General features: G+C 32.5%; 1 protein-coding gene across 1 annotated transcript in view; it reads left to right on the top strand.

Annotated features, from left to right (window-relative positions):
- LOC114324261 (MOXD1 homolog 2) overlaps window positions 1-14,213 on the top strand; it is a 623,307-nt gene that overhangs the window by 485,844 nt on the left and 123,250 nt on the right. Inside the window, exon 3 of the mRNA XM_028272058.2 lies at window positions 11,307-11,471. Within this exon, the coding sequence (XP_028127859.1) occupies window positions 11,307-11,471 (165 nt within the window). The remainder of the gene's footprint in view (window positions 1-11,306; window positions 11,472-14,213) is intronic.

The following is a 14,213-nucleotide window of genomic DNA, read 5'->3' as shown; positions in this document are numbered from 1 at the left end:
CCACCGAAAGTCACCGAAGATTCACGGAAAACAAGATGTGACACTCAGTGCGTATCTTTTCGCAATGCATGCCACATGCGATGTAGGATATTGCTTCGGTATGCGAGCTGGCTAAAAGGTATAACCATCTTCTTAGGAAATTTTATTTGTCAATAACTTGGCAACATACACAATACAATAATAATTGTAATACAATTATTATTGTAGAAAGGGGTTGTATAGCATCACAGTGTTTCAAAACATGACATACTCCTGAGACAAGATATTAAAACGGTCTGTGATGAATAATTACATCTAAATTATGAACAGAGGTAGCACAATATACAGTGATAATTGACACTTGACAGAAAATGATATCAGTGCTGTTACATCCTATATACATGTTTTCCTCACTATAATGATCGGGTCCATAGTTTTTGTGATAGAAGTTTGGATACTTTTTCATATTCTGACGATCTCAAATACGATAATTTCGTGACCTTTTCTACTCAGATCTTTACTGATGATAAATCAATTTGCCCAATTAAAACCATGATGACAACGGATTTAAATATTGGTATGTTTTTCAATTCCATATTACTGTTCTATTAGCTGCTCAATATTTTTGTTAGTTGTAGCAATTTACTTGATTTATTCAATCGATTTATGATATTTTTTCCCATTAAAACGACGTCTGGTGATTTATTAGCTAATTACCATCTTTTTCCGATTTTTTGCAAAACTGTATATTTATTCTGTTTGCATCTCATTAAAATCATTGCCGTGATTTAAAATTCTCCGTATTCGGATGCTTCAATCTCGTTTATCGGAAAATCAACCTACTAGGTATGTACATTTAAATTGATCAATACCCAAATAAAAACGAGAAAACTGTATTTTTTATCTTTCCACAGTAACGAAATTCTATTTCTAAATTTTTAAGCAATTTCTAAATTGATGAACTTACCTATAACTTTGTTTATCTCAGAACTTATTTCTGTAGCTCAGTATCTTTAATCTTGTATTTGCAAGTATGAGGACAAAACGGAATACAAAATATACAAACAATACTAAATGTACATTTGATCAATATATTGTACCAAGTAAGGTTAATATATCTGCTTAATAAAATTAACTTTACATAAAACCAAAATTATACCATATAGTTATCAATATAAATACATATGAAATACAGATCAGATGTTCCTAATATTTCGGATTTCTCATTACGTGGTCAAAGTACAGTAGTCTTCTTCTTATGATATTCAGTGCTTCTCTTTCTTTGCTAAGCCGCTGCATTACCGCTTGATTTCTTACTCTGTCCATCCATTCAATTATAAAAACATAAAACATACATCCTCTCACGACTCCCTGGGCTTCTCTTTTTGGTTTTTCAATAAAACAAAACCAAAATTTGAGTTGATTGTTAATAGACTCCAACGCCTACTCGCTCAGCTATTCTCCTTGTATGTTGATCTTTGACCAAAGAAATAATTTAATTTCCTTTTTCCGTTTGACACCTACTGTTCATTTAAACTGTGACAATTACTTATTTAATCATGTTTGTAATAAGGCTTGAATTGTGGAGCTTGACCTCGCAATTCATTTATAAAAGCACTCAACCGAGGAGATAGTAGTGGGTAGAAAGCAGGCCAGAGGTCCTAACGCTTCAAGTCAGTAAAATCTTGCTTAGTGTCAATAAAACGTTTATTATTGGGATTGGTGGTTTTACTAACATCCAGAACTTCATTATCTTATCTTATATTATCTCAGAGCTGTATTGGGACCAAACAGCAACGATTGAAATAGAGCAGACAACATCCGAAGATCTACAAATCCGACGAGGAGTACGACAGGGTTGCGTGTTATCACCACTACTATTTAATCTCAATTCGGAGTCTATATTCAGAGAAGCATTAGACTAAGTCCAAGGTGGAATCAATATTAACGGAACCAGCATAGACAACATCAGGCCCGCCGATGACACCGTTCTAATAGCAAGCAATGCACAATAACTACAAAATGTAATAACTGCGGTAGTTCGTCATAGAGAAATGTATGGTTTACGCGTAAACGTTTCCAAATCTAAAATTTTAGTATTCTTCAAGAAACCACTAAACTGTATGCCAAAGGACAAATAATAGAGCAGGTAACGTCCACAAAATATCTGGGAGTAAATGTCAATAGCCAGTGTAACCCAAAAAAAGATATTCTATCAAGAATCGAACAAGCGAGGAAAACACTCATAAACATGAAAACGTTTTTTTACAAGATCTGGACCTCGATTTTTGACCCCTCGCTATGTTATCGATCATTCGCTATCTGTACACTAAACAGGTATGAAGCGAATACGTTCGGTAACCAAGCAAAGGGTCAAAAATCGAGGTCCAGACCTTAGTCTGGAGCTCAGAATTCAAATGATCAGATGTTATGTGTATCTTGTCTTGCTATATGGCTGTGAAAGATGGACAATGGACTCTAAAACAGAAAAGAGAATAGATGCCTTTGAGATGTATGCATACAGAAGAATGCTGAGAATTCCATGGGTTCAAAAGGTTTCTAACAATGAGGTACTTCGGCGCATGAACAAACAAAAAGGATTACTAAGAATAACCCAAGAAAGAAAAATACAATAATGAATTGCCATTTTCAATTTCGTTTTCAACACGAAACTACAGCAGCATTATATTCTAGTTCAGTCAGAGAGTGCAGCAAGCACCTCTACCGGTTTCGAAACTTATTAGTCTCTCATCAGGAGGCACATATGCTGCTCTGTCTGACCCAACCAGTATAAACCCCGGTGTGCAGTCACGGATTTCAACTAACGAAATGGCAGGGATGCCCTAGCGGCAACTGCTAGCAAAACTTCAGTTTTTAATCTAATAACACATAAAATAACACTAAAAATATTACTCTACATCCACCAGAGTGAAAACAATGGGAACCTTTTCTGGTTACACCTCCGAGGCTTCTAAAATTGTAAGCCATAACGGATGCTCAGACTAAAGAAGATGAGGGAATTTTACAATTTATAATTCACGTCCCATCTGCTCAGCGCGGTAAAGTTCCAACGAGAATGGTTCCCTTCGTACTCCAATCAGAGTAAACATGTAAATCAAAAATGAATAACCATTTTCAATTTCGTTGCAACACGAAACTACAGCCGCATTATATTATATTTAAATCAGAGAGTGCAGCAAGCACCTCTACCGGTTTCGAAACTTATTAGTCTCTCATCAGGAGGCACATATGCCGCTCTGTCTGACCCAATCAGGACAAACCCTGGCGTGCAGTGACGGATTGCAACGAACGAAATGACAGGGATGCCCTAGCGGCAACTTCTAGCAAAAGACTAAGTTTTCAATCTAATAGCAGGAACTGGAGCTGAAACTTTACCGCGCTGAGCAGATGGGACGTGAATTATAAATTGTAAAATTCCCTCATCTTTTTTAGTCTCAGCATCCGTTATGGCTTGCAAATTTTAGAAGCCTCGGAAGTGTAACCAGAGAAGGTTTCTATTGTTTTCAGTCTGGTGGGATGTTAAGTAATATTTTTAGTATTATTTTATGTGCTATTAGATCGAAAACTTAGTCTTTTTTAAAAATACAATACTTGGGCCATGTGTTGAGAGGGGAAAGATATGAACTACATCAAATCATATTGGAAGGTAAAGTACAGGGCAAAAGATCAGTAGGAAGACGCCAGGACTCGTGGCTGAAGGACCTGAGAAGATGGTTTGACCGCTCATCCGCAGAAATTTTTTGTGCAGCTGTTTCCAAAGCCACAGTTGCCATTTGGATAGCCAACCTTCCAAAGGAGACGGCGCAATAAGAAGAGGAACAACTTCATTACGTTTCTGTATAAAGATCCTGTTTCTGGTCCTTCGAGCCGGATGTTAATATAGGTTACACATGCAATAATAATTTTGCAAAAAATTAGAGTTCTTAAATAAGGCAATACTATGCATTGTCTGATCGATGAGATTAAACAAATAGCCGATTGGTCAGGTTATTTTTCTACTAAAATGAAATTTTCAGTGATTTATTAGCTAATTACCATCTTTTTCCTATTTTTTACCAAAACTGTATATTTATTGTATTTGCATCTCGTTAAAATCATTGCCAATTCTCCGTATTCCGGTGCTTCAATTCCGTTTATCGGAAAATCAACCTACTAGGTACATTTAAATTGATCAATACCCAAAGAAAAACGACGAAACAGTATCTTTTATCTTTCCACCGCAACGAAATTCTATTTCTTCCAGCACTACTTTCTGCGCAATCTAATAAGAGGAAATTCCCGACTTATTTTTCCCAATTGCACAACTACATCTACGAAACTAGAACTGACGTGAACCAGTGGCGTTCCCCTGGGACGTTTAAAGACATGCAATGAGAGTTAATAAGGTACGAGATTAAACATTTTCCAGGAAGTTGATGGTGAAAAGTGTATTTTCTCTTAAATGGTATTTTCTTATGTCTGCGATACTGACTGGGAATTGCAAAGAGACAAAAGTTATCAGTCTGTTGCTAATAGATTTTGATTTAGTTAGTGTACACTATTATGGTTTTCAATTTTCTTTGCTGAAGGAGTTTTGGTAATTTAAATAATGAAAATCTACAGCGTTTCGTAAATAGATGTAAAATAAAAATTATGAATTGTCACTGTAAAGATAAAGTAAAATACAAAACAAAATCAATTTTTAAAACTAACTTTTTTTGGCTATCTTAACCGATTTTCCATTTTGCACTTTCAAAAACATATTGATGCTCTTTATTTGATCACTTAGCAATCATATTTTAAATCAGGTGGGGTTAAACGCTGTAAATAAAAGCTAATGTCTACACTCTACTTATTTCAACACATAACTAATATTTCATCTAGCTATCTATCATCATCTATTTATCTATAATAAATCGCTTATATACATAATTCACGCTTATTATACTATAACGATCGCAAGGCAGAAAAGCAAGGACTAAAAAGAAAATATCAGGATAATAATTATCCTTACGTGAACCAAGGGTAGCTAAAGATATAAGGGTAATAATCCGATCGTATACCAAAAAGATATGAAGACCTCGTTGCTCAACACTTTATTAGAAGGGTATTGATCTGACTAGTAGAGAAATAGCAGATAATTGATAGATAGACCGCAATTAGCTAATAACAGGTAAAAGGGGGAGAAGTGTACTTTTGAAGTGTGTAAAATAAATAATTCTTAGCTGAGCGCTTTCGGCTTATAAAGCCATCTTCGAAGCTATGGTCAAAAGCCGAAAGCGCTCAGCTAAGAATTATTTATTTTACACACTTCAAAAGTACACTTCTCCCCCTTTTACCTGTTGTCATAAGTGTGTACAAAACTATTTCAGTCTTTTAATTAGCTAATAGTTTGACACAAGAAAAACATGAAATACTGAATTCTATGAACTGCAAAGTCATAGGACGCCAATAAATCATAACTGATTACTACTACTAACATAGAGAAATCAAATCCTAAAAGAAAACATATCAGAAGATTAAACCACCAATACTGCTAAAATTTACATGTATACATGACATAAAAAATTTGTATCTTCAATAAAACGAAATCATCATAAAGAAATCGTAAGCTTTAAAAAATGTATTTGTTTAATGCTTAAAAAACAATTTATACACACATACTATACAGGGTGATTGATTAGTAGGGCAAAGCTCAGTAGCTCCGCTATAGTAATAGATAGCAATAAAAGTTAATAACAAAAATTTTAGCCACCTTTGAGCTTCACATTACAAAATTAGTTATAATGTTACAGCGTGTTTGATAACACAGTGGCAGACCTAACTTATGTTTTTTTTTTAAATGGAACACCCTATATTTTATTTTATATTCGAAATCCTGTTAACTTCTCCATCACAAAAATATAAAGGTTTGTAATGTTATACAGGGTATTTACAAAGTTATAATCAATTTTGTATGAAAATCGTAACAAGTTCAACTCCCTGTATAAATAAAAATGAGCACAACAGCAATGGTTTATTAATGCCATATTTTTTTATTTATTGTGAAAATTTTTAATAATTATTGATATTGCTAATTTTCTTTATATCAGATACAGGGTGAGTCAAAACGCAAGTACATTATTTTCTCAGTAATGTTAAATGTAACACCCTATATTTTATATCATTATTGAAAAGTAACATTAACGTACTTTAATTTTTATATAACATTCCCTATGCCCAAATTTATTAGTTTTCGAGATATTTTCATTTTTAATAGCAAATTATTTTAGGTGTTTAAATTTATCTAAATTTTAAGTAAGCCATGACTGAATTGACAATTGAAGATTACCGATTATCAATCCGGTAATCAATGTAACACTGTAGTAAATAAAGAAGTAAAAATAATTTATTAGTAATACATTTCACAAACAAAAACACAACCACTACATGCAACATTTTTGAAACAATTAAAAACTATCTTTTTATGTAAATGCAACAAATAAAGAAAGAAATTTAGTAATAAATTTTACAAAAAAACACACAAACACAAAATGCAATATTTTGTGAAGACAATTAAACACTACTTTTGTATGTAAATGTAACAATGTAACAAATAAAGAACGAAACATAATTTATCAGTAATACTTTTTGCAAAAAAACATGTTTGAAAAAATTAGAAGCTACTTTTAATAAATTATTTTTAATATTTAATTACATAAGGTGTTCAAAATTATCTCCTAACACATTTATGTACGCCTAAAAACGATCATTGAATGAGCTACTTACTCTACGGAGCACTTGTAAATTAACACATCGAAATACACTTTGTACATATTCTATTTTTCATCTCATCCCTTGTTGTTGGAGGTATTTTATAAACTTCATTATTAACGTAACCCCAAAAAAATCAGTCCAGTTTATTAAATTCTGGTGATTTGGGTGGCCACGCTGCGCTACTGGTCCATTGAAAAATGAAAATATCTCGAAAACTAATAAATTTAGACATAGGGAATGTTATCTAAAGATTAGAGTACGGTAATGGTACTTTTCAATAGTGATATAAAATACAGGGTGTTCTATTTAAAGTTACTGAGAAAATAATGTACTTGCGTTTTGACTCACCCTGTATTTGATATAAAGAAAATTAGCAATATCGTCCATTTTTAAAAATTTTGACAATACGTAAAAAATATGGCATTAATAAACTATTGTTGTTTTGCTTATTTTTATTTATACAGGGAGTTGAACTTGTTACGATTTTCATATAAAATTGGTTATAACTTTGTAAATACCCTATAAGGTAAGTGAGCTAAATATTGCCATGCTAAGACTTATTATTTTTTATTAAATACAAATTTATTTGAAATAACCTGTAAATTTATTAAACAAGTAACAAACATGTTTATAGTCTAATTTCTAAACAATTATAAAAATAAAACAATCAAAAAAATATATATTCTTCTTTTTTTAAACGATTGCCAACTGGCAATATTTGGAACCTATACCCTTAATATTGCCGCAGTACTGGCAATAAAACGAACAGGTATTTTGTTAATAAAAATAAGTAATAATAATGAACGTTAACATTTAAAAAACTAATGTGAGACATTGACTATTTTTGAGAACAGTTGGGGCATATGAATTTGTCCTTATCATATTTAGTAAGACCCACACACTCTTCATGCCACATGCAAGACATAATCTCATATTAGCCTCGCGGTCTTCATTACATACATAACAGAACCATGATTCACTACTCTTTAAATTTTTTTTTTCTTCCTGTTCTTTGTTTTTGTCTTTTGATTTTTCTTGTTGTTTGGAAGGTTCTTTGTTACTTTCACCTTTGGGTGGTTTTTCTATCGCTGTGGAAAATAAATCCTTCGTAACTTCTTGAGCTTTGCTATCAATTGCTGGTTTTCGCTTTGTAGCAGTTATCTTGATTAGGGGCGAAATTAGTAAGCCCATACCTTTAAAAGAAGTGTCTGGTTCTGGAACTTTTTCGGGAGTGAATGGTACCATATTTTCATCTTCGCTGTTTATATCATCAGATGTACTATCATGAACACTGAAATCTGATTCAGAATGAGACGACTCGCTATATAAACGAAGACGTTTTGTTGATTTTTTTTATTACTTATTCCACTTGTGCAGGGACCATTTTTATCAACTGTAGAAGTTGATGGCTTATTTACGTTGTTATCGTCGATGTCTAGTGGTTCTAACACATTTTCTTCAATATGCGTTATAAGACTGGGTGCAAATGCTGATTCAGGTATGATGTCTGGGTTAAAACGAAATATTCCAGTTGCTTTGATCCCAGAGATGATGTTAGCTGGTGTCATCGCTTTTAACCAAACTTTACTAAAAATGTGCTAGCCATGAAATAAACGCCTCATTTGTCATGCTCCCTTTCTGTGTCATCATTACACTTAATCCTGGTGGTAGATAATCATTCCATTCAGGCTTCAATATCTTCCCTTTGAAAAGAATAAACGGTGGGATGGCTTGCCCCAGGGCATTTCCACAACCCACAATACTAACATTTTCACCGTGTTCAGGCGCTGTCAAGTGGCTACGTTTAGCACCTTTCTTGGCCAATACGGTTTGCTGTTTATGGATCGTTAGACGGCAACCTTTCTCGTCCATATTGTAAACGTTTCCAGGTTTATCAAACAATTCCAATTTAATGAGTACTTCCTCCAATTTCTTAAAATAATCCTTTACAATAAACGGATTCATTTTCTGTGCTCTTGCTGGATTCATTTGCTGAGCCTTCCTTCTAGCCACATCAGGATGTCTTGCAAAGAATAATTTTAGCCATTTCCTTCCTGCTAATTTAGATGTATCAGAAAAAAAAATTGGGAATGTTCATTATCATCGCATACGAAAATACACTTCTTACTATTTTACTGGTTATTGGCATGCCCACCTACGCTAGTTTATGAATTCTGCGAACTAGATCTTTTTCTGGTTCAAAACTTAAAACACTTTTCCTTCCAAGTCGTTTAACCAAATTTTGGCTGCGATAATGTAATCCAAGTGTTGTTCGAGGTATTTCGTATCGTAATGAAGCTTGGCTTATACTGCTTCCAGCTCTTATTGCTTCTAACGCTGCAACGAGATTCGCCTCAGACCACATGGCTCTCTTTCTATTCGGCATTCTATTGAAAAGAAAGTTTTTATTAATAAAAAGTAAATTTTCATGTTAGGTTCCAAATATTGCCATGGCAATATTAGGAACTATCTCATGTGGCAATATTAGGATCATTACTACTGCGGAACAAAAATGGCGATTTATGTTTTATTCCCTTTTATATTAATTAAACACAATATGGATTAATAAAGTACTTGAATGTACCTACCTGATACCGTTCTCACCCTTCTTTAATCGGTATTAGCAAGATTATAACAATCATTACAGTTTTCCCACGTTTTTATAAACAAATCGCACGAATTACGCGCTGCTTTGCCGTGAACACCAATACTGACTGGTTCCACCTATAACGTTTTTAGAGTGGTTGTTTTAATTCGATAATTGAGCTTACATGGCCATCTGTGACTCAGGGGACAAATTAATAAATTTATGGGGAGTGGCAATATTAGGAGCATGGCAATATTTGGCGCACTTACCTTATAACATAACAAACCTTTATATTTTTGTGATGAAGAAGTTAACAGGATTTCGAATTTAAAATCAAATATAGGGTGTTCCATTTAAAAAAACATAAGTTTGGTCTGCCACTGTGTTATCGAACACCCTGTAACATTCTAACTAATTTTGTAATGTGAAGCTCAAAGGTGGCTAAAATTTTTGTTATTAACTTTTATTGCTATCTATTACTATAGCGGAGCTATTGAGCTTTACCCTACTAATCAATTCCCCTGTATATTAAAAAATTCTTATAGCTAATTGGGATTGCCGCCCTTAACAAAATCGACATAAATGATTACTAAAAATTGAATAGTGCGTAGACTTAGTAAACATTCATAAATTTAGACTTTATGCCACAAGCTTTTAAATTCAGAAAAAGCTTTTTGGTTCAATAAAAATATAACACACAACCTACTCATAATATTAAAAAATTGCGTGACAATTATTACAAAAAAATATGTTCATAAAAATGAATTATATTCTTTATATTAATATGATTTTCGTTATTCAATTAAATATACGAATTTGTATCGCAAATAGTAAAAGTGCCGTTAACTACTGAATGCCCTAATAGTGTAGATTGCCCGATGATCAGGCGTACCCAAAAACACTAACAAAAAAAATCTGTGTTTATCACTGTCTGAATGAATTAAAAGAATAATTTAAGACTTACCAGCGTGTGAGTGTTTCACTACAAAAGCTTACATCACCAGCCATCTCGCCGATAAGCTGAGACTAAACTATTATAGGGGTATTAAAATTAGTAAAGCAGCTTAGTATACTGCAAAACAATAATGTCTATGTTAGTAGATGTTACCATTTCAATTTTTTTTCTATTTCTAGTTACTGCAACTCTCTCTAGTAAGTCTGTTGTTGTTTCGGGATATTCTTCGGTCTCATTTTCCACGATTTCAAATATTTCCTGGCCATGGTTTTCTTACTCTTCCAATTGATCCCATTCTGGCCTTTATCTCTGTTGACCTGTAATGCTCTATTCTCGGCTACTCGATATACGTGCTGCTTCCATTTAATTTTCGTGTCCTTTATTGATTTACTTGTTTATTTACAAAGTACAGCTATTGCCACATACCGCATTCGATCGCCACATCATTTTGTCTCTCCGAGAATCTCCAGTCTTTAGTTGTAGCCAAAATTCCATGTAGCTGGCGACTTTGCTCGTTTCTTCCTATTGGATAGAGCCTAGCCATCTGGGGAATTATCTGGGAAAACAATAATTTTTCTGTGCCGCCTATGCTCTTCCATGCGCCTCATGTTCCCATACCATTTAAAATTGTCTTGTCGTTATTCTTTTAGTTGTTTTTCCATTATTTCCGTTGCTTGTATTACCATTACTTCTAATATTCTTTGCTTCAATTTCTAAGAGCTGATTTCTCCAAATTAACTCTCTAGTTACCCATATATTCTCTTAGCATAAGTTATTTGTTACTTTACCTTTTTTAATTTTTTGATCTCTGGATTTCAAAGATATTCTTTAAAAAATTATAAATGTAGATAGTGCCTTGTTCTTATGTATTTATTTGAGGAATTATACTTTTATTCGAAATAATTAACCTGTTGTAATGACGATCAAAATAATAACCACTTATAAAAATTCTTCGCACGACTTTGTATTCACAAACACAAAAAGAACTTTACATCGAATTTCTATTTATAAGTTTTTCCTTTGCCGCAGGACCGACATGTCAAGGACTCGCCCGGAAGTGCAATAGACAGAGAACCGGAAGTCGATCCCAGCCAGGACTACCAACTTCTGCTGGGATACGAGAACAGCACTCACACTGTTTTGCGGTTCAGGAGGAGACTGGACACTTGTGACCATCATGATATCCCAATAACGGTGAGTTTTTTCTTTTATTATACTAACATTGAGCGAGTTTAACGAAGCAGAATGGGGTAGAAATGTCTCTGAGGAACATTTTTTTGACTTTACAGATGCGGTCAGCTGCTATTTTTCCTACATTGCCACTTTATTCACATATTGTGGATGTACTGAGAAAAAATAATAGTGTTATATAAACCACAAGAGAGAACAGACATTTTTACGATTTTTATTTATTAATAGGTATCTTAACATATTAAATTTCTTCCCGTTTCCGAATTTCTTATCATATTTTCCAAATAGTATTAATTTTTAGGTTTAGTTCAAGATGTCTAATTACCTACTTTTTATCTGCTTATTAAAATTTTATTTAACATCTAATTTATGAAATTCTTTTCTCAGATCGTCTAGTAATTTAACATACCTATCTAATCCTCTAAAAGCCTAATGCAACAAATCACGCTCAGGGTGTCATGACTGAAATTTACAAAAAATACATGTTTTATTACTATAGTGATTTATTTGTATTATATTTGCATATATTTAATGTATTGTATACAGAGAGAGTCTGTAATTTGGAATAAATTCAATATCTCAAATACTAATTGTTTTTTTGAAAAATGCTTTGACCCGTCGATTAGTATTTCAAATTGTCCTTTTTGACATACAATAATGATGTATACAGGGTGTCCCAATTTAGAGATATGACGTCATCGTTGATTTTCTTAAAAGGCAACACTGTCATTTTGATGGCAATTTTGATAGGGTGTGTAAAGTTATACACAACTGTAAAATATCAAATTTTTATTTTCTACCATTTACAAGATAATAGAAAATAACAAAGTTATGTCTGTAATTTGGAATAAATTCAATAATTAAAATACTAATTGTTTTTTTGAAAAATGCTCAGACCCGTCGATTAGTATTTCAAATTATCATTCTTTACATACAATAATAATGTATACAGGGTGTCCCAATTTAGCGATATGACGTCATAATTGATTTTCTTAAATGGCAACACTGTCATTTTGATAGGCTGTGTAAAATTATACACTTCTGCAAAATTTCAAATTTTTATTCCCTACCATCTACAAGATAATAAAAAATAACAAAGTTATGAAAAACAAGTAATCAAATAATAATTGAATTTAATTATTTCAATAAAGCAAATACTTATAATGTTGCCCTCAATTATTGTCAAATTGTCAATGGGCAACGATATGAGCATTTGCTTATTCGAAATAATTAAATTCAATTATTATTTGATTACTTGTTTTTCATAACTTTGTTATTTTTTATTATTTTGTATATGGTAGGGAATAAAAATTTGAAATTTTGCAGTTGTATATAACTTTACACAGCCTATCAAAATAACTATCAAAATGACACATTTAAGAACATCAACGATGACGTCATATCTCTAAATTGGGACACCCTGTATACATGATTATTATATGCCAAAAAGCACAATTTGAAATACTAATCGATGGGTCTGAGCATTTTTCAAAAAAACAATTAGTATTTGAGATATTGAATTTACTCCAAATTACAGACTCTCTCTGTATACATAATGGTTGTCCCCCCAATCAAAATTTCAAATGACGCCCCTGATTACGCTATCTGCCTAAGTACACTTTTTGTCGATATGTAATCATTAAATGTCGTTTTATTTTTTTTATATCTTGTTTACAACAGTTTCAGAATAACTGAACCAATTTAGCTAATTTCGGTTTTGAAACATTTGTAAAAATTCAAGGAAGGTTTAAAGAGTGAAAAAATGTGATGAGATTGTAAAGAAAATATTAAAAGCAACAATGTTATTTGATATAAAGTTATCAAAAACTCCTTTAGATTGATGTCACTTAAAACTGCAGCTATAATACTTCTTATCGCTATCCAAGATAATAATGATAATAAATAAACATAATATACTGATGATGAATAAAATAGACTAAAATAAAGTAGGTAATCTTCTTTTATTCGTCACAAATCAGTAGTTTTATTTTTGCAATACATTAATAATTAAAATGAAGTAATTAAACATCGATATAAAATAATAATGAGTACATTCTATATTACATCACAACACAAGTGACAAAATCGGCGAATTCAAAATAATTGCCAGGTACCTACTATAACATTGGATAGTTTAATATCCCTAAATACCAACGATTTACCATGAATGTGATTTAATGCCTGAGAAATGTCACATATCCAATCTCACAAAAGGGATTCCTCAAACATATTTCCAAATAAAATCAGCCAAACTGATTTGCGATATCTAATGAAAGATCGTACGAAGCTGATTTTGTTGAATATAGCATGATAATACGACGATACTTTAATGGTAAGCAGACATAAGATTTCAATAGTATAACGCGCTATAAGAAGTAGTCACTTGACTAAGTTTTCACTCTAATGGCATATAAAACAACATAATGTTATTCTACATCCCACCAGACTGAAAACAATGGGAACCTTCTCTCATTACACCTCCCAGGCTTTTACAATTTGCAAGCCATATGGATGTCGAGACTAAGGAAGATGAGAGGATTTTACAATTTATAATTCACGTCCCATCTGCCCAGCGCGGTTCCAAAGGGATTTCTCAAACATATTTGCAAATAAAATCAGCCAAACTGATTTGCAATATCTAATGAAAGATCGTACGAAGCTGATTTTGTTGAATATAGCATGATAGTACGACGACACTTTAATAGTAAGCAGACATAAAATTTCAATAGTATATAACGCGCTATA

Source organism: Diabrotica virgifera, chromosome 7, assembly GCF_917563875.1.
Source record: "Diabrotica virgifera virgifera chromosome 7, PGI_DIABVI_V3a".
Lineage (NCBI taxonomy): Eukaryota > Metazoa > Arthropoda > Insecta > Coleoptera > Chrysomelidae > Diabrotica > Diabrotica virgifera.
The sequence above is the reverse complement of the archived record's forward strand: the minus strand, read 5'-3'. Positions and strand labels throughout refer to the sequence as shown.